The sequence below is a fragment of the Aplidium turbinatum genome, chromosome 5, assembly GCF_918807975.1.
Source record: "Aplidium turbinatum chromosome 5, kaAplTurb1.1, whole genome shotgun sequence".
Taxonomy (NCBI): Eukaryota; Metazoa; Chordata; class Ascidiacea; order Aplousobranchia; family Polyclinidae; genus Aplidium; species Aplidium turbinatum.
Window position 1 is genome coordinate 31,103,300 of NC_137476.1, and position 22,141 is coordinate 31,125,440.

Below are 22,141 nucleotides of genomic sequence, written 5' to 3' on the forward strand. Positions count from 1 at the left end.
TTAAGCAAAACGCAACTATCGAATATTGTAATTTCAATTTGACTTAGCTTGAGCAAGTAGGCTATAATGGCAAACGCTTGAAAATTCAAATAAAATTTACTAAGCAGAGGATTATAGAAATACTATGTCGGTGAAATCTAGAATAAATGCTTCTATTACATCATCATGCTAAACTTGCAATTGTGCAAAAATTTAAAGCAATCAATGCGGCAGAATAGGTATATCTATTGATGTAGGCTAATTTTTATTTCGACTCAGTTATGCTGACGATTCCTAATGGAAGAAAACCGGTTCCATAACATAAATTTATCTTATTGAAATACTATTGTGTGTGTTAGCCTGGTCAAATGTTTTAAGGTTCAGACCAAGGAAAAAAAGCTATTGATTTATTTTCTTAGTGATATTGCTTTCTGTATTAGGTAGATCGCCCATTTGAGGATGTGTCATAGTACCAGATCACCTTTTTCAGTTGGTTTTTCCCATTTTTGATCATAGATATGGTTTTTATAGTTTTTCCTAACCTTGTCACCTATTCTGCCGCATTGATTGCTTTAAATTTTTGCACAATTGCAAGTTTAGCATGATGATGTAATAGAAGCATTTATTCTAGATTTCACCGACATAGTATTTCTATAATCCTCTGCTTAGTAAATTTTATTTGAATTTTCAAGCGTTTGCCATTATAGCCTACTTGCTCAAGCTAAGTCAAATTGAAATTACAATATTCGATAGTTGCGTTTTGCTTAAACTATGAAGAGAAGAAAAGGCAGAAATAAAGAAATGAATATGAAGGATTGGAGGTCATGAACAGTTTTATTTATTTAATTAATTTGTAATTTTTCGTTTGTTTTTGGTCCATTTATGCTGACATCTATTGATATTGTAGGCTAATTCTTATTTCGACTCAGTTGTACTGACATCTATTGATGTAGGCTAATTTTTATTTCGACTCAGTTATGCTGACGATTCCTAATGGAAGAAAACCGGTTCCATAACATAAATTTATCTTATTGAAATACTATTGTGTGTGTTAGCCTGGTCAAATGTTTTAAGGTTCAGACCAAGGAAAAAAGCTATTGATTTGAATGTGAGACTATTAACAATAACACTATTGATACTATAACGAATAACCTACTTATACTGTATATAACTTATAAGATAATTTGTCGTAAGATAGCCTATTATCATATTCAGAAATTCAAAACCTCAACAAAATATTTAAAAGGAACTCGAAGTAATTAAAGCTTCAGGAAAATATGTTTGGGTAAAAATAGGTTTCAGACGTCATATTAGACTCCGAAAGTTCAGAATGTCCCCTTACTCCTTCTCTGCGGCTCTGGGCCTCGCAGAGATATGAAGTCCGATCAAAAATACCAGAATCCGGTATTGTAATCGAAAGACAGACTCCGACTCTGGACACCAAAATCAAGGATATCTAGACCAAAATGTATTTGATTCTACGCCTTTGGTTTAAGCGAGTAACAAAAAAGCATAACAAATAGATCTCACCTCAAATTTTCGCTTCCTACATTCCCTGTGAGCACTGGACCAGATTTTCCAAAGTAAAAGAAAAATACTTAAAGCAAACAGAACAAGGATTCCACATCCAAAAACAACCCAACCAGCTATTTTGGAAATTCTATCAAATATCATTAACCCAGAAATAACGAGTAAACAAGAACTGAGAAGACCAATTCCTGTCCCAACCCAAGCCCAGTTTGTGTCATATCGTGGTTCAAGATTACGAAAGCTATTTGCTTTCTTTCTGTGGTGCAGTGTTTTTCTTTGCAAAAGCAACTCTTTATGCTGATTTTGAATTTTCATGTGCTCCTTAAACAAATGAAAAGTAAATTTGATAAGCCTAATCGATTGTAAATTAAAGATGATACTTTGCAGTATATGATTGTGGGAATCTATATCCTCGGACTGAAAAATCTGATTTGTGAGTTCCATCCGCTGAGTGCCGCTGAATGGAGAACAGTTTATGAAATGCATTGGTTAAACGCACACCCCGAGAGTCGAACCAGCATTGCTTCATCTTGTTTGTTTTTTTCGTTCATAAAGTCAGGCCCTTCAACCAACTGAGCTAATGAGGCGGACAGTGTACTCGGTCTTTTTTGCTGACTAAACTAGAGTTGCCAATTCCTTTTTTAAGACGCCTTTTTTCTAGAATTAGGCCGCTCAATTACGCTGTACTCGGGGAAGAGATGGTGGTGCATGAAAAGTGAGCTCTTTATCTGCTGCATCTGCACCATCGCTTCTAATTGATTCTCCTTCTTCTTTTGTGTGCATGAGGCCCGCGGGCGGCCAGTTGGTGACCCCTGCTTCATAGTAACTAGAACCTTTATTGCATCCAGAATTATATTCTTTGCCAGTTTTAAATTTTAAATAGAAGCTCATACCCTGATATGCGCAAGTAATCCTATGCAATGCGTGTGATGCTGTTGTGCTTCATCATTGCCGCACTGGCGGATCATTCCTTCAAATCCTCCTCTTATATGCAATCCTGTGTTTAATCCGCTTTTTCCAGAACGCTTCATTGAAATTTTCTTGATAAAGCGAAACAACCAAAATCTCTTCTTCAAAGTAACCTTTCCTGCAATCTGTATTTACATTATCCCATCAATGAATTCATATACATCATTTACTGTAGCAGACACATAGCATTACGATTTGGAAAGCCAGCATTAGGGTTTCAAAGGTTAAGTTATAAATTCATATACGTTTAGTGAAGAGCCAAGTAGCAAACTAGCTATCGGTAAATAGCAATACTGAAGTTTCAAAGGGTACCATTGTTTCATAATATTCGTTTGGTTTGGTTTTTGAATCTTTGTCCTCCGACTGACAAAGCCTTGATAGGTTATTGCAGGTAGTTTCGCATACTTGTAGAGGCTTTTGACACAGGACCGGTTACCGAGATTGGCAGAGTGAAGTTTTCCAATTGTTGAAAGGTTATTGCCGGGGAATTATTCCATTCACTCAGTGCCGCAGAAAGGAGAGCAGTCCTGAAAGTGCGCTGCTCAAGCGCACACTCCGAGAGCCGAACCAGCGCCGCGAGATCTTGAGCCGGGCGCGTAGCCACTGAACTAACGGGGCGGACAATTCGTCGTGGAAACATCAGTTGCTGTAATAGCAAGGTTTATATGAGATGGGGCCACTTAACTTTTGAGGTAGTTTTCTAGTTGCTTGATTTTTTCAAGAAGTTTGTTTTGGTAAAATGAAAATTTTGCAACATTACATATGGCAGGCGTCATTGTATCTGAAATAACTCACTGAGGATGAGAATTAAAATTATATCTCTGGCTCTGCAGCGTGGTTTGTGAGAAACAGTTGTTCTTTTCATTAAATTAAGTCTTTCTTTTTTTAAAAGATGCTTCTGCGCTGTCCGATCGTTTGTATCAACGTTGAGCTTTTCCTTTGAGATGTTTGAGCCTTAGCTAAGGTAGCCAGACTTTTTTTTCTCAAAATAGTGAACATTTTGAAAGCGGGCAATCGCACCCTCAAAGTTCTCAAACACATGCCAAAATACGCGCAACCGCACCCTCTAACGCACGCCACGCGCCTAAATGTGTGCAACCACGCCCAAACATGCAAACAATTATTGCATAATATGCAAAAATTGTTACAATACTATGTGTGATATTGGCTGACACAATAATTTGGTTCATAAGTGATACCACAGATGAAAATTAATAAAATCTTACTTTCTTGATCTTCTTTAGCAAGTATAGTGCTCAACTGATCACAGGTTGAATACAGGTGGGCTAGCTAGTCAACTTTTAACAAGTTAGGTGCAGGTTCTTTCTGAAGAAGTTAGTCCACTTTTCAAGCGATGATCTTCCACTTAGAGTGGGAAAAGCAGTTTTCAGTAAACACACTTCATCATGCAATGCATCAGGAGGAAATTCTTGCCTGAAACATGAAGAATTCCAAAGATTTCATGGAGTGATGGTGAATTTTGGATATTGTTAAGCCCCAACACTCTAAGCCTGTACAGTGGAGACTTTTCAAACTAGAACCATTTTTCCAAGTAGGCAACTTTATATCATTTTTGTAAGCTTGTGATGCTTCTGCCGCAAACGTTTTTACTGAATATTCAGAGAGGTATTTCTGTTGAATTACAAGCTTTACTCTCATGCCAAAAAATTGATCGCTTAATTGTTTTTCAAGTGAACTTTTGAATTTTTCCATTATGTGATAAAGATCACCAGAAGTGGTTGTCTTGCTTTCAGTTTTAGTAACGTTTCGTTAAAGATACTCATGAAGTAATGAGTAAAATGAAGGTACAGTTCATTATCTGTGGATGTATCCTTGTTAGACAACTCATTTTGTTGGTCAGCGAGCATTTTCCACACAGCTTTAGGGCACTAATCTGGTCTAAGACTTAAAAAGTACAACTTCAGAGGTTGCCAGCTTGAAACTAACCGAGCCACTGCTCTAAACAAACTAAGCTATCTTGTTGGTAGGCCTACATGTCGTATGGTGTCGGTATCACATCTTGAAATTCATCTTCACAAAATGAGAAACTTTCTTATAGTTCTTCTCTCTTTTTGGCAGAGTTAGAAAATTCAGAAAATACCTTCAACACAAGATTTTTTCTGTCAAGGGACAAGGCCTTCAGGGCATTTTTGGCACAATTGTGCAAGTATGGTTGCTACAATGAGCAGCAACAATGTTTCCATTTTCTTCTATGACTAGCTTTTGAAAGACAGAGTTATTTACTCCATAGTTTACAGAAGCATTGTCTGCACCACATGCAGAAACATTTTCCCATATTTAACCATTTCTTCGACTACACGACAGAGCTGTTGCTTAATAGAGCGGGAGTCTTCAAAGGGGTCTTCATAAAAGTCCAAAATTGCAAAACATAATCCTTCCTCTACTGTATAGTATTGCTCAGCCACGGGAAGCATTTTTATATTTTTTGTTTTGTTTGAGGCATCCCTAGATATAGAAAAAGGAATTCCTGTTTTTAAGTCTTTTACTGCAAGCTGCATAGAAAATGGGCACAGTAGGCTAGCCTACATTATTTACAATAGCAGAAGCTTTCGTTCGTCCAGCAGTCAGTTTCTTGGCAAATCCTTCATCTCCAAAAGTCTGTTTAATTACTTTCATTCCACAGTCTTGTGCATGAAAGGAAATGTGGTGTTTGAGATTATGAAAAATATAAGTCAATTCAGCAGCTGCCGCTATAACATATACACCAACGATCAGCCGATAGATCAACACACTAAGCAGTTTATATACGCCGATGATCTCTGCATAACATCACAAGAAAAGACCTTTGTTGCTATAGAACAAAACCTCACAAAGTCGCTCGAGGAGTTAACACAATATCACACCAACAATCACCTCAAAGCTAACCCTTCAAAGACACAAGTATGTTCTTTCCACCTAAAAAACAGAGAAGCTACCAGGACTCTCAAAATCTCCTGGTCGGAAGCAGAGCTGGAGCATTGCCCTAACCCCGTCTACCTTGAAGTGACACTGGACCGTACTCTCAGCTACAAAAAGCACACTGAAAACACACAGGCTAAGGTTAACACCTGAAACAATATCCTGAGGAAGCTTACCAACTCTGGGTGGGGCACTAATCCACAAGCCCTCAGAATGACCGCATTGGCTTTGTGCTACTCCACAGCAGAATGTGCATGCCTGTTCCAGACAATTGTTCACCTAATCAAACGTCATATAAAAACCGTTCAGGTCTACTGAATCTTAGCGTATTACGTCATGGAATTTTTCCTAAAAATGAGCCAAAATTCACCATCGTTCGTAAGACTTGTGTCAAACCTGTTTAAACATGAAACATGGCATCACCACCTTTGAACACCTGTTTGAATTGCGTGACAATGTCTTTCATTATTGCGTCCCAGTTACTGTTTACGTGAGTTTGAGATATCGCAAATTATTCTAGTCATTTTAAAATTGTTGCTTGAAGAGGTTGGTCGCATGTTTAACTGTTTTGCTTAGTGCTTGTCAGCTGGACGAAAATTTCTGTCTTTTATCCAAGTAATCTGTTCTGTAGTGACAAGTTTTTAGTGGTGTATCGCGTTGCACCCCATTTTCGACAGCTTTGAGGCTATTTTTACAGAAATACAATTCTCGAATAGACGTTTCCTGAAGAGTGTTTCTTTTCGGTCATTACATACAGACGAACGGATTCGGGAATCTTATGTTACAATTTTCCCACGAAGAGATTATGGTTTAACGCTGTGACCATAAAAAAATAAAAGACGTGACTTGTTAGCTGGTAGGCCAAGAAGCACTAGAAGCATAAAAAATAAAAGACGTGACTTGTTAGCTGGTAGGCCAAGAAGCAGTAGAAGCATAAAAAATAAAAGACATGACTTGTTAGCTGGTAGGCCAAGAAGCACTAGAAGCATAAAAAATAAAAGACGTTACTCTGTCTAGTGCAGTGGTTCCCAAACTTTTTTACTCCGTGGCCTAAATTTTGATTCAAAAAAAGTTCGTGGCCCACCCAAAATATTTTATACACTTGTATATGGGCGAGCACTATAGGCTCTAGCATGGCCACCTAAAGATAAGGCCTGATTTGTCACATTTTGCAGAAATTTCCAGGTTTTTCTAACTTTGGGCGAACGTTTAAATAAATTTTTCTAAAAATTAGATTTTTACGCTTTCTTTATTCTTTTCCTCAGATGACACAATAGGTTTTAACATCCTCACATGTTGAAAAACAAAGAAAATTTGATTTCGAAGATTTTAGTCAGACTGTTAATTTTCAATAACAGTCTGATTTTGCGTTTTTCAACTTACTTTTTCTCATTTGCTATTGCTTTCCCAAGGCAACAAAAAAGTTTTATGTCATTAGGAAACCGCAAAAAGTAAAAACATGTCAAAAAATATCAGTCAAGCACTAGCAGTAGCTGCAATCAAAATCTGCAAAATGTGACAAATCAGGCCGCATCTTCAGGTGGCCATGGCTCTAGCAATTTTCTAAGTGGCGACGCTGTGCCTGATTTGACTGGCCCGAGGATCGAAGCCCAGACCTCCAGCACAGATAGCGATGTTTCTTACCACTACGCTAATCGGCCAAGTTCTACTACCTAATTACTGTACTATATGACATGTAACACAAAAACAAACAAAATGGCTTTTTGCAATTTATTATTTAATGGGAAGGGTGCTCTTGCGCTTTAGCCACAAGCTTAGAAATTCTTGGCTCAGTTGTCGAAAGAGCACAGCGAATGTCATGTTCAACTTCAAGGCGGTTGCGTTGCTTGGACTTCATACATACTAGCGCTGAAAAGGCAGATTCACATAACCATGTAGAAGTGAAAGGCAATAACTGTTTAAGTACAGTTTTGCTTATTTTTGGATATGATGATGCCATGCTTAGCCAGAATTCCGTGAGTGGCAAAGTTTCGAATAGATCTCGGCAACTGGAGTCGTTTTTCAATTCAATCAATTGGTCTTGCAATTCATCTTCCACATTTTCAGGGGAAAGTCGAAACGGATTTCTTGCAAGTGATAGGTCATCAGCACTAACTTCAGGAAAATATGACTTGTTTGTTTGTTTGTTTGTTTATATTTATCCTGCATTGCGGGAAAGCGGACTTGAGCGCTATGCATCGGTGTACGCCTTCCGACGTACACCTGACCCACGCTGCAGCCGACGGCAATGTCTGTTTCCGGTTGTCTACTCTATTTATGACTTAAATTTGGTACTACCCATTACTCGAAATCGATCACTCAGGTTGTTAAACATGGCAAAATTGCCGTTTTGAGCTTTTCGTCTCCAGTTTGCCAATTTTTCAACAAACGCATTGATCAAGTCCATGTTCTGAATAATGTTGTTTTCTTTTCCTTGCATTTTCAGGTTAAGGGTGTTTAAAGAATGAAAAATATCTACCAAGTATGCCAAACAAGCAATAAATTTTGCATTGGTAAAGTGAAATGCTAACTCAGGTTTTACATCAGTTAAATAGATTTCCAACTCATCGCGGAGCTCAAACACTCTGCATAAAACGTTCCCTTCAGAGAGCCACCGAACTTTTGTGTAAAACAAAAGGTTTTTATGATCAGATTCCATGTCTTCACAAAGTTTTCTGAATAGACGAGTGTGCAAAGCGCTGCTCTTCACAAAATTTACTATTTTAATAGTAACGTTATGCACATCTTGGAGACCACTTGGTAAAGTTTTAGAAGCCAGAGCTTCCCGGTGAATGAAGCAATGAGTAAACATAACGCCAGTAGCCTTTCTTTGCACAAGTGCCTTAAATCCACTTTTGGAACCAAGCATCGCAGGTGCACCGTCAGTGCACACGCCACACAGATTGTCCCAGGATATTCCGTTTTCATTAAAAAAATGGTTGACTTTTTCCTTTACATCTGATGCTTTTGCGCTGGTGTTCAAAGCACAGCAGAAGAGTAATTCTTCCTTTACAGAGGTGTCAACTGCATAGCGAACGAAAACCATAAGTTGAAAAACTGAAGATACATCGACAGACTCATCCAGCTGGATGGCGAATAGACCAAAAGCAGATTTATTTATTTCAGTTATTACTTGTTCCTTAATGTCTTCTGACATTGCTGCAATTCGTCTCTTTACTGTGTTATTGGATAAAGGAATAGCTTTGAGACTTTTCTCATGTTTATAACCCAGGACAATTCTCGTCATGGCCAGTGCAGACGGTTTAACAACAGTTTCAGCGATATTATGAGCTTTTTTCTGCTTAGCTATAATTTGGCTAACAACGAAAGCTGCTTCTGTAAGTTTCTGATCAGTTTGTTGAAAGTTTCCAGTTTTGTCAAGTCGTTGACGTTTACAGCTAGATTCTAGTCGTTTAAAATACTCAATGCTTTTATTCTTCAACTCAGGATAATTTTTTTCCAGGTGATTTCTCAATTTACTCGGTCTCAATGACTCATTGCTTAAGACGCGGTAGCATACTACGCACTGTCCCTTTTCGACTCCATGATCATTTAACGAAGTAAATCCAAATTTAACGTAACTATCATCATACTTTCTTTTGTTTGCCATTGAATAATTTAGTTTAGCATGTCTCGATTTGCAAATTTTTATTCAATCTCTTCTTCGCTCTGCACCTCACAACTATCAGTCCACGACATAAAGAACGCTTGTTTTTAAGTACGATTTCTGGCACATGCAAGCTTAAAAACTCATAGTTACGTAACAATTCCTCCCCGTGGCAGACAGTTTTAAGAATGGCAGTTAAAATTTTTCGGTAAAAAATCTAGAAATTGTTAACAATACAGGAACAGTATAAGTTCAATTACAAATAACTCTGTGGCTCACTGAAACCGTCTTCGTGGCCCACTAGTGGGCCATGGCCCACAGTTTGGGAACCACTGGTCTAGTGTTTGGTACTGAAGCAAAATAATAAAGACGTTGTTGTCAGTTGGAACTTAGAAGCACATAAGTAATAAAAGAAGATCTTGTTGGTTGGTGGTCTACAGAAGCAAAAGAAAATTAAAGACATTTCTTTTCAGTTGGTACTGAAGAACTTCAAGCTAAAAATTAAAGGCGTTTCTTTGTTGGTTCTGAAGGAAAACAACTTTGACATTCATTGGCAAGAAAGAAGATTAAAGACAATCGATCTGTGCTTGAAGATTCAAGTCGAAGAATCCAAGCAAGTTTTGTGGAACTTTAGGACTTCATATATATAACCCTACAACTACGGTATTGTGCATTTAAATTCTTTTTGTATTTTTACGGTCTTTGCAGTTAAGTTTTTTATAACTTAATATTTTGTGTGTTTGTGTAACTTAATTTTTTTTAATTGTTAAATTTAGGCCCAACATTTAATATGTCTACACTCGGTGGCGACAGGGACTCGACCGCCGTCGACTCGACTGAGTTTAAGCCTAATGATGTTCTTTGCGGTCGGGCAGGCCATTCTGGGGAGGGACCCAGTAACGATGAGGCTAAGTCAGTTCGAGAGGCCCGGCATATTAGAAGGGATATATTGACTCAAATTGGGGAACTTTCTGTAGCCCTAGGTTCTTTGAGTGATAAGCAGGAACTGTTAATTTTTAGATCTAAGTTCTCTACTTTGGAAGAGGATTTACGGCATTTCCATGCTCTTTTGACTAAAATTTTTAACTCTGCAATCTTGGCAGAACTTCGTGATAGGGTAGATCCCGAATTTAACTCGTTAAAAAATAACTTCGAAGAAAAAGTAAGAGAGTTCTCAGATATGTTGGACGCTGACATACATCCTGAGGATAGCGCTTCAAATGTAAGCACTAGGATGTCTGAGAGCACGTCACGGATAGTTGCACAAATTAACCTGCAGTTAAGACGAGAGGAGCTCCAGATACAAGCCGAGGCCGAAGCGAGAGCTGCTGAGGCCACCGCGAGAGCTGAGGCCGAAGCGAGAGCTGCTGAGGCCGCCGCCAGAGCTGAGGCCATACGAGCTGAGGCTGCCGCGAGAACTGAGGCCGAAGCGAGAGCTGCTGAGTTCGCACTCAAAGACGCCCAGTTGAGGGCTGAACAACGTAAGGAGGTAGCTTTAGCTGAATATCGATCAGAGGTGGGCTCCCGGCGTAGCTCTAAGAAGGGATCTTCTAGGCATTCCAGAAGTGACACATCAATCGCAGTTTAATTTACATAACCTTTTCCATACGCCTGTTCAGTCCGTAAGTGGACCAGTACAATCCACACGTTTTCCAGCTGTTTCAGGAGGTCTCGGGGCCGCGGCTAAGGGTCTTTCGAAGGCTGTAGAGCCAAGGCCTGCGAATTATAACCGAACTCCTCCCCCAGAGCGTACAGGTCACGGGGCCGCTATCAGAAGTAATGTTTTGCCCCCTTCACAGTTTTCTGCGCCGCTAGTTTTTGATCGCCCAGCTACACGTAATTTGGGTGGTTGTGAGAGGCGTATCGCGTCTCCTGATTTTAACGTTTGTGAGGATCGTGATCGGGCTGTGCATGTGACTGAGCCCCCTCAGCCCCTTAAGGGATATAGCTTGTCTTCTCCCGCTAAATCGAGTTCTCAACAACAGGATAGCTTTTTTGAATACCAAAATAGTAGGACGTTTTTCGATAAGGCGGCCTTGATTGGTTACGATGGTAATAATATGCCATTTATCTTCTTTAAAAATCGTGTTACGGCCTTAATGGCAGCTTCGCCCTTTAAAGGAACTCGTTTGACTTTGTTACAAGCAGCTTGTGTTAGAACAGCTGCGCAAACGATTGCTAATTTGGTTTCCGACACTCCTGGCTTGTCAGAGGAAGACAGGATAGAAATGTCATTAGCTCGCTTGTCCCAACGTTTTGGAGTTCGTGGAGGTCTTTTCGCCGAACCGGAAATTAGAAAGTATCGCTATGGTAGAAAATTGACTTCAATCTTTTCCAGTGATTTGAAAGAGTTTAAAAATGAATTGTCGCAGTGTCTGCTTTACGCGCAAGCTTATGGTCAGCGTGACAAATTGGAAGGACGTTTTGTTTTGGATTTAGCTAAGCGACTCCCGTTTGACGCTAAGCAGCGTTATCTTGACTTTTTAGGTGATCAGTATGGTGGCACTGATGAGCTTACTTTTCAGAGTTTGTTTGAATTTGTAGTACGGGAGGAAACGCGCAAGTCGACTGATTTTAGCATTATGCTAATGGGTGATTCTGGTGAGTCGCAGCATTTAAAAAAGTTTGGCAAAGGAAAATTGCCTTCTTGTCCGGTTAGGCAGACGTCGGTAAAACCCCATGATAATGTGATTTCAGGGAGTTCGCAGTACTCGACTGCTGTTGGCGCACCGCGCGGTGGTGTGGCCAGACGTATAGTGACATACCGGCATGTTTTTATTGTTCGTCACGTGGTCAAGTTGAATATCATTTTTTGTCTAATTGTAAAGAATTTTTGCGCTTGACACCTAAAGATCGGAGAGATGTCATTGTGAAAGCTGGCAAATGCTTGAATTGTTTGCGCCAGCATATGGTTAGGGATTGCGTTCATGCAAACAACTTCGTAAGTGTGGGCCTAACAACGATAGGAAACACTTTTTTCTTCTGCATGATTTTTATGTGACGTCACGTGATTCTCTGAATTCGATTGGCAAAGATGATGCTGGTGCCAGAGTTCCTGTGCGTAATGTTTAGATTGGAAATGTTAAAGCAGCTTTTAACCGCGTTACTGCTGCTCGTGTTTTGAATCCAATGACTGGCAAATCGAAGTTGGTGTATTGTCAGCATGATCCTGGTTCGCAGTTGACGTTTGTTTCGAGTGATTTGGTGTGCGAACTTGGCCTTAAACCGTATGATAAAGCGTCGTTTAAAATGGACACTCTGGCTGGTCAGAAACCTACTTGTGCTAACCTTGTTAAACTCAACATCCAGTCGTTAGAGACGGATGAACTGTTTTGTGATATAACTTCGGTGGTTAACCCAGCTTGGGCTGACGATGTTAAAACTTTACCGCACAAGCAGGATTTAAGTGGTTTCCGTCATTTTCATGACGTGAATATGTTTCATTTGAATGATTGTAGTACTGTAGATGTACTGATTGGCAACGACAACGCTTATTTGATGTGGGCCAAAGAAGAGCGTGTTGGTGAAAATCGTAGTGAACCGCATGCTTTGCTCACTCCTCTCGGTTGGTTGGCTTGTGGTGGTAAGTCACCCTTAGATGAAAGCGTTGCTAATGTGTGCAGAGTGCAGACGTTTTCAGAGTCGGATGTCATCTCTGGCTTTCAGCGTAAAATTGAGTCTCGTGATATGGAAATAGCAGACCTGAACAAAGTCATTCAGGATTTGACATTGCAAAATGAAACCTGTGAATTGTCTCGCAATGACATTTTGGCTAGAGAACTTGTTGAACCGAATATTGAGTTGAAAGATGGTCGATTTGAGATACCTGTACCGTTGAAGGAAGATATTGATTTACCTAACAATTTTGTGTTGGCGTCAGATAGAGCTGCTGCTTTAAGGAAGAAGGCTTTAAAACAACCCGAACTTCGTGATTTCCTTACTGACACCATGAAAGATCTTAAAGCTAATGGCTATATTGAGCGTGCTGGTGAAGCAGAAAATGTAAAGGGATTTGGATGGTATTTACCATACTTTGTGACGTCACAATTAAAAAAGTGCATTGTTTACGATGGCAAGTCTGAATTTCGAGGAACTTGTGTTAATGATGTAATGTTTTCGTGTCCTGATTTGTTAAACCCTCTGGCAGATCTCTTGGCTAGATTTCGGCTTGGTAGATTTGGTTTCGTGGCCGATATGACCAAGTACTTTTTTCACATTTTGGACTCTTCAATTCGTAAGCCCAATTTTATTGAACTGCTTACGTACACAGGCAGTGCCGTTCGGATCGTGAACGAACGCCCTTTGGTACCTTTGAGTGACGACCCTAGGGATTTTACTGTCATCACCCCTGCCTCACTTTTGACCCCATACTTAGACCCATACTATGCTGTTGGGAAACCACATGATCGTGACCAATTAAGAAGGGATTATCGGTTCAATTTGTCACTTTCTCAGCAGTTTTGGAGTAAATGGATCGATTTTTACTTGCCAGGTCTTCAGGGCCGGAAAAAATGGCTAAAAATGGCCGAGAATTTGGAGCCTGGTCAACTTGTAGTGGTGGGTTCTCTCCAAGACATTGGTAAACGTGGGAAATATCAACTTGGGAGGGTGCATGAGGTAGTTCCACAAATTAGGAAAGGGAAGCCTGTGGTTCGTAGAGCTAAAGTTGCCGTCTGCAGCTATGATGAGAGTACGGGGAAAGTGAAAGTAGACTACGTGTTGAGGGATATTTCGTGCCTCGCCCCCGTAAAGAACACTTAAGTGTTAGGGTTTGAGCCTGGTTTTGTCTGCGGTGGCCGACACTTGTCTGAGCCCAGAACAGTCGGTTATTATCGCAACCATTGTACATAGCGTCATTTTAGCGTGTACCTATGGTACCAATTTCATGTATCGTCGTGTATTATTCGTATTGCTGTTCATTCTTTGCATGCCCTTTGTATTTGCGTATTAACTTAAACGTGAGTGATTCAAACAATTTATGTATCATGTGTTTTTATTCATTGGCTCACAATTGTCGTCAATTCTTTTTTAGTTATGCCATGTCAGACTGTCATAACTAGGAGCCGCTATGTTCCAGACAATTGTTCACCTAATCAAACGTCATATAAAAACCGTTCAGGTCTACTGAATCTTAGCGTATTACGTCATGGAATTTTTCCTAAAAATGAGCCAAAATTCACCATCGTTCGTAAGACTTGTGTCAAACCTGTTTAAACATGAAACATGGCATCACCACCTTTTAACACCTGTTTGAATTGCGTGACAATGTCTTTCATCATTGCGTCCCAGTTACTGTTTACGTGAGTTTGAGATATCGCAAATTATTCTAGTCATTTTAAAATTGTTGCTTGAAGAGGTTGGTCGCATGTTTAACTGTTTTGCTTAGTGCTTGTCAGCTGGACGAAAATTTCCGTCTTTTATCCAAGTAATCTGTTCTGTAGTGACAAGTTTTTAGTGGTGTATCGCGTTGCACCCCATTTTCGACAGCTTTGAGGCTATTTTTACAGAAATACAATTCTCGAATAGACGTTTCCTGAAGAGTGTTTCTTTTCGGTCATTACATACAGACGAACGGATTCGGGAATCTTATGTTACAATTTTCCCACGAAGAGATTATGGTTTACCGCTGTGACCAATGCCCTGTTTGGAACAGGTCCTGTCACTCATCGAAGCCTAACTCGGCACTCAATCATTCTTGTCGTCTTATTACTGGGTGTCTGAAGCCCACAAATACCAACAAACTTTATCTGCTTGCTGGTATTGCACCACCACACATAAGAAGAGACGTTAACGGTCAAGCTGAAAGGCTAAAACAAACATGTGATGAAAAACATCCTCTATATGGAAAAACTGCTGCACAAACCCGGTTGAAATCAAGAAAAAGCTTCCTAACACACGTTCAGCCACTAACCTCAACAAAAGAAGAAACAAGACTTAAACAATGGAAACAACAATTCGAAAATGACCCATCATACACAGAAATAAAGGTCCCACCATCAAAGTCCCTCCCCCAGGAGCAAACGCTCCCTGGGCAAAGTGGAAAACATTAAATCGACACCGAACCGGTGTTGGACACACTATGTCGGCAATGGGGGAGTGGGGCTACGACACGGGCCCAGTTGCATGTATCTGTGGCACCGAGCCCCAAACAGCGGACCACCTTCTTGTTTGCCCTCGGCTTGCCACCTGGTGCAGTAGGCGAAACCTGTCAGTGTATAACTCCGTTGCGGAAGAATGTGTCAATCTGTGGTGTATCAACGAACTTTAGAAGACTCGATATAAGAAGAAGAAGAAGAAGCGGCCACTTTTTCCTCTTCCGGGGTATTAACCTTCACACAAAACGGCTTCATCCGTTGGGATGCAGCAGCAGATTTTACAATACTTGTGTGTTTATATGTGCTTGACTATGTTGTAATAAGGCATTTACACCATTGCATGAAATGCTCAAGGTCGCATTCCATAGCTTGCACCCTGCTTTCTGTGGCTCACTATCGTACTTTCTTAACCAAGATGAAAACCTGGAATCCTTTTCCCAATCTAACTTATACACACAGTTTCGTCTTTTCTTCTTTGCTTTTATGGGAGTATCTGGGCATAACACAATAGGTCTATTTTCATTTGCACTCTCGTCATCCATTGAAATGTTAAATCATCAATATTTGCATAAGCCCTGTATAGCCAAGTGTATAGCCTAGAGCCCTAGACCAATGTTAGGCCTACTCAAATAATTTTAACAAAGGTCCAGTTTGACAAGTTGAATAGTTTTAGCGGTCTGGTGGATAAGTTATTTCACACGCAACCACGAAAGTTAAACTATCTGTACCAAACCACTGTATTAGGTAAAATGTAACTCGAATTGGATTTCTGAGAAAGTGTTGGAGAGTCTGGGAGTCGAAGCCCCCCAGCAACTAGGATAATCACAGTAAAAATTGCTTCCTCCCAGCAGAAATCTGTTTAAAGAAGCCCTGAAACGTGGCAATGAGGATATTCTTCCAAAAGCTCAAGGTCCATCATCAGCACCCAGAAGGTCCAGATTGGGACCGCGATCCGCCAGTTGAGTAGCCCTGGTCTAGACCTAACTTATAAAAGGCTATAATTAGCTGATGGTTACACTTACATGCAACGTGTACGCGCTAAAGTCAGTAGGCCCAATGCCCTTCACGTAAAATCATCAATCATCTAAGCTAAGACAGTTGCCACTATGTGTTCTCACATGGAATGAATTTGAATTTAGGGTGGGTTTGTGTGGGTTAAGTATCGGTAAAAATTGAAGATCGTCTTGTCTTAAAAGATACAAATTTGTTTCTTGTATTAAAACTCTTGCAAAAATAACAAGTTAATAGCTTTCTGCCCCGCAGACTGTAAGTTGTGACAGGTTTCACATAATCAGCACTTTTGGAAATCTCAACTAGCCTAACTTATTAGCCACATCACACATGATTGAGTAGCTGACCTACATAGTCTATAAACTAACAGTTAAATGGCCAAACTTCTAGGCTGTTGGTTGCTTGGGCTAGTGGCTTTCAGTTTGCCAGCTACCTAGGCTGTACACTACATTGTTGGACTTCGTGCTGGTGCTGGCCAAGCCTGGCTTTGGCGAAATTACACTGGGGTAGCATAGTAGGGTTTTTTCCCAAACCCACCAGACTCATGTGCTTTTAGTCTCTAAGCAGCAGAAGTGTATGGTTACTGGTTAATCCATGGCTGTTGGCTAAAATATATTGACAGAATTGTTGACAGAAATTAATTGTTGACAGAATTGTTAAAAATAGCAGAATGGTGAACATGTTCACTATCACTATTAGCAAATTAGTTTACAGTGAACATTTTCTTAAAATAGTGATTTGTTCACTAAAATAGTGAACATCTGGCAACCCTAGCCTCAGCAAATCGTATCTTGTACAAAGATGTTTGAAACTGAAACTGAATCTTTGTCAACAAGCCTGCACTCATTTAGTCAGGTCAGCAAGATTTCAAACTGATTAAAGTTTATAACAGATACAGAATAAAATATTAGTATAATCACCCAAGCAGCTGCAATTTATATGGCATATATATGCACCACAAACTACTTGAATGCCATATGCTTTTGTTACAATGGATTGTGAATAGGCTACTGCCTTTTGCTTCTGCAGGTAGGTTATAGTGCAGCATTTATGTTGCACCATCGGAATGCTTGGAAAGCAAAACATTATAAATCAGCTGACAGCCTGTGTTGCCCAAAAGCCTGCAATCAGCTAACAAGCTGGTTTTCTGCTACAAAAAGTTAAACCGGAAGTACTCGTAAAAATGGTATCACGTTTCATTCATAACACATTGAACCTTATGCAGAAAGGAGCGTTCTTCCTGGCAGTCAGCACAAGACTGTACTTACTGCAACAGCGATCACTTGCAACTTCCTAACCATCAGTGTAGCCTCCAAACTAGCGACTATAATAGACGAGTCAATATAAGGTTGAACCCCAAAAAATTGATACAAAAGGTTTTTCAACGGATTCTGTTACCTATGGGCCTACTAACAAGGCCTATGAGAGGGGGGTACGGAGGGTACGGCGTACCCTTGAGGGCCCAGGCCTGTGTTTGTTGGGGGGCCCGAAATTGTGGTTTTATATTTTACGTGCAAAAATGTTTGGTTGAAAACATCCTAAGCGACTGATTTCAAGCATAAAAGTTCTTATTATTTAGTCCTGGGGGGCCCGTAACACTGGGCAACATTTTCTAACTGATTTTTTATTCCTTGCTCGTTTCAAGTTTACTTAGACTAATGTGGCCATGCTGAATCCAAATCTGGTGTTAGATTTTTTCTAACAGATCACGTTTTTGAGATATGATAATAAAAATACCTTATTTTTGCCAAAAGTGGAAGATTTGGCGTACCGTTTACCACCAACCTATGCAGTGCCATAGTGAAAGGTTAGTGTTAGACAGGCCAAAATAGCTTAAATAAGGTTACTGGACAAGCATTTCCATAAGCCTTCTCAAATTTTTGTTATTTCATGCAAAACATTGACAGGGAGGGGTCAATTATACTTTTAGCGTCCCTTTTAGCTTGATATTATTGCTTTGTTAATAATGTTGTTTCCAAAACAAATTAGTATCAAAATTGTAGTTTGTAGATGTATTTCAGCTATTTATGCACTCCATGGCCTGGATTTCTGGATGTAGCACAATATGTATGTGTAATAAACGTAAAGTCAAACCTTACACTTTTGGCAAAAGTAACAATTTGCTGTTATCGTTTCTCACGAACCTGACGTGATAGGATAAATCTGAGGTCAGATTTGGAATCAGCATCCCACAGTTAGTATAAGTCATATATTTTCATTTGAGGAATAAATTTGATGTTGTCCAGTGTAATCTAGCAAAAGGGCCCAGAAAAGTAATCGAGTGCTTTGCGAGCAAATTAGGGGCCCAAAGTGGTAATTTAATGCTTTACGTGCAAAAATGTTCTGTTAAAAGCACCTTAAATGAAATCATATAAGTTAGTTATTGTCCTGTCCGGGGGGGTGGGGGGGGGAGGGGCATAGTGTAGCAAAAGCAGGTTTGAGAAAAACCCGGGGAAAAAAGCCCGGGTGTTTTTGTTTTTTTGTTCGTTTTTTAAAAACTATTTGACAAAAATGAATTTCAGAGTTAGAGCATAGGAGCCGGAGAATGCTTTCGGAGCAGCACCGGAGTCAAAAAAAGTGACTTCTCTCGTTCACTTCTGCTAGTGCTGGGCATGTGGTGAATGTAAAATTTAATGAAGAAAGGTTAGGATTGGTCAGATGATTAACTTGATTATGTTTTAACAAGATGTTATGTTTGAGCCTTGGTAGAGAGCTTGGCTTGTATTAGATACATAAGTTATAACTCTCATCAGTAACGTTAACGGATTTAACATTAAACACACATAAAAACATGAAAAAACTACTAAATCCAACGTTTTCGACACCACATAGTGTCCTCTTCAGAAATAATTATAAGCTACATCTAAGAGAAATAAAAAAATGAATTTAAAAATTTTACATTAAAAATGTACAAGCGACACCTCTCAACAGCACCATCAACAACTGACACACGACTTCAATGCAGGATGCACAAATTGACGAGGGACAGATCACATCATGATATGCACAACACAAAATAATAGTTTTATTGCAGCCTGATACTATTATTGCGCACAGATGTCCAATTCTGCAGTAAAATTTTGTGTGGAGTGCAATACGCCTATAAGCAAACATCACACTTTTTGCCCAAGACAAAGGGGGCCCGGAGTGAGAGGGGGCCCGGAATGACTCTTCGTACCCCTAGTGAAAATTTCTCTCAGAGGCCTTGCCTACTAAATAACATACTAAAAGTCTACCAAAATCGGACCTCCAGAAAGGGGTCATTTTCAAGATAGCGTCCAAGATGGCCGCCGAGATGTTATATTGCCTATATCTTAATTGCTATTCAAGCTTGAAAGGCGGTTTAGGTGTCTATCCCTAGGTTTTCGGGGTCAATGAATCGAATTAAATAGGTTAAATTACGATAGGCTGATTATCTACTGAGATACGTATGATTTGTATATAATATATGACCTGGGAGAGCCCGGGGACATTTCGGACGCAGCGATAGGCCAACATCAGACAGAGCAGAGCACGATATTAGCAAATTCACTTGAGGCTTGAGATAAACCGCAAACAAAATCATCTTGACTTCCATTATGTAACACGAGCTTGAGAAAAGTGGTTTTCCAACATTTCAGTTTCTATACTTTTAGCAGCTTGATAAGCTGAATAGTGGTAAAATTTTCAGAGACAACTCCTCACTTTTAATCTGAATAAATTCCATATGTATTGGTGCAAACGGTTTCCAGTACACTTTAAAATAAAACATTTTTTCGAAAACAAAACACTCGAAAATCCGTCCGTAGTATCCCCAATCTCCCCTAATAAGATGGAATTATCATAACAGCATATTACATGCGGCATAACAGGTACTATCAATACAGGCATCTAAAAAAAACTACAACCAACAGGAGGCTCATACTTGGCCTCCTACAGTAGATGAATACAGGGGATTAATCTGTTCTAAAGAATGGCGTACCATTAAAATCTGGACACAGACACATTCAGAAAATCATCGGAATTACAACAGTAGGCTACAAAGGTAAATCGTAAACCAGGGTGATCAGCCCGTTTGTTATCTTATTGCCTACGGCTTTCTCTATTCATCATCTTCTGACTCGTCTAGAAGAAACTTGTTATGTGGATTGTCACATTCTTGCAGTTGGCATGGTCAACATGCAGCGGTACATGGTAGTCCGTATCCTCTACAGGAGCAGCGGAGTGTCTTACAGGCAGTGGAGCAGCTGCAATGATTGACCTTCAAGAGACTTTCTGGAGCAGCCTTCATTTTTGACATAAGTGGGATAAGCCGATTCTTGTGCAGGTTCCACCCTCAATTCATGACATCCATACTCTCTGCTTTTCCCATCCAGACCATTATCTGGTAGTAAACTCGACGACAGTGAAATTGGGTATAGCAGATTCAGTTGGTGGCAGACGCTCGGGCGTTACAAATGATGAAGCAGAGACAACTTTCTTGCTGAAGGTGTTGTATCGCATTGTCGCAAGGGAATCTGTGCTCTGGCCATCAAAGAAGACAGCCATTACTTGGCACCCAAAGTCATCCATTATCTCTGTGGTCTGGTTTGGAGCAGTGAATGCTTTAGCACAAGACCAAAGAACAGGATCTCCATGCACAAGTTTCCGAAAAGCAGTCTTCTTGCCAACACCGAATATCCGAGACGTAGTGTCACAACCAGTCATGGCATGGATAAATATCAACTCAGAACACATGTCATGTCCAAAGATTTTTTTCAAACGGTTGATGTTGTATACTTTGGTACTGTACTGCCATCAGCTTTGGACTTGTCTGACCTGAAATAAAGGCCCTTACTATCTTCTTGTGCATAGTAAACAATTAACACAAGGAGGTCGGTATCTTCTCCAATCAGCGTTGTTGTCTGGAGAAGAGATGTCTCCACTGCGGCCTTCACAATTTCTACATCAGCATCCCCAGGTGCATTTACCGCGGTGCAATTTTGTTCCCGAAGTTTACCACTTATCATCCGAATCAAATTTTGTTTATTGGCATCTTGTGAAAGGAACTCCTCCTTCTTGCCTGTGAACATAGTCTCAGCTGTAAAGTTTACAACGGGATGAAGATTACGTCCTTTTCTTTGATGCATGTTGTCTTTAATGGTCGGCCCTTCTTCATAGCCGTCAAACACAATGGTCGTACCGGATCCATATTGCCGGATGGTGAAATCAGCATATGACCGTGCTATTTCAACATGGCTTTGTCCACGCTGCCATGGTATGCGGTGAAGGAGTGAACCGCCATCAAGTACGTGGCACTCCGTTTTTGGCACAGAATGTAGGATTGCATTACTTGCGTGATCACAGATCGCGTGTGCTAACTGTGGCTTATCAGATTTTCGGAATACATGTCTCGATTCAAAGAGAGCAGGAGGGAAAGGACTAAGCTCGTAACACATAACTTCCTCCAGTGATAGATGTCCAGCTTGGGAAACCACCATGAAGCGTTGAAAAAGAAGTGCAGTATCAATGGTTGGATCAGGAGCGACCTTGATAGCAGATTTTTGCCCAAGGGCCATGGCTTTATCCTTTCTACTGAATGAGTATGCGAATGCAGGTTGTACTGTCATTTTTTGTAAGATTTTTTGTCCAACAGTCTCATATTCGTGCACGTTCACACTACCATCGGCTACAACACCAGTGACAACGTTCCTTAACGAAGCATCTTGCAAGAAAGGTGAACATACGACAAGTTTTGAACTGATCTTCTCCAGGTCAGCAGCGTGCCTTTTCATCCTTGCCTTTGTTGGATCCTTGTGCTGTTCAGATGCCGTGAATGACAAGTTTGTAAACTCCTGCATAAGCGATGTTGTACTTTGATGTTATGGACCTGGACATGGTCCAAAGGGCTCTCTGCTTTTCATCCATTCCACTTCCGTGCGTCATACCCCCAGTGGTTTTCAACGACCTCATCAATGTCGTCTCGATGACGAGATCTGAGCTGAGGGCTGCCCAGAACTGGCTGCTGCGACGGATAACATGAAAACCCTTTTCAATACGTCTGGGTGGTTAA

At 40.2% G+C, this 22,141-nt stretch overlaps 1 protein-coding gene across 1 annotated transcript; it reads right to left on the bottom strand.

Annotated features, from left to right (window-relative positions):
* Positions 1-7,135: 7,135 nt before the first annotated feature.
* LOC145771127 (protein FAM200A-like) lies at positions 7,136-8,644 on the bottom strand. The gene is made up of 2 exons (XM_082582865.1): positions 7,696-8,644; positions 7,136-7,266 (listed from the first exon to the last, which is right to left on the bottom strand). The coding sequence occupies exons 1-2, from the start codon at positions 8,642-8,644 to the stop codon at positions 7,136-7,138; spliced, it is 1,080 nt and encodes a 359-aa protein (XP_082438991.1).
* Positions 8,645-22,141: the final 13,497 nt, after the last annotated feature.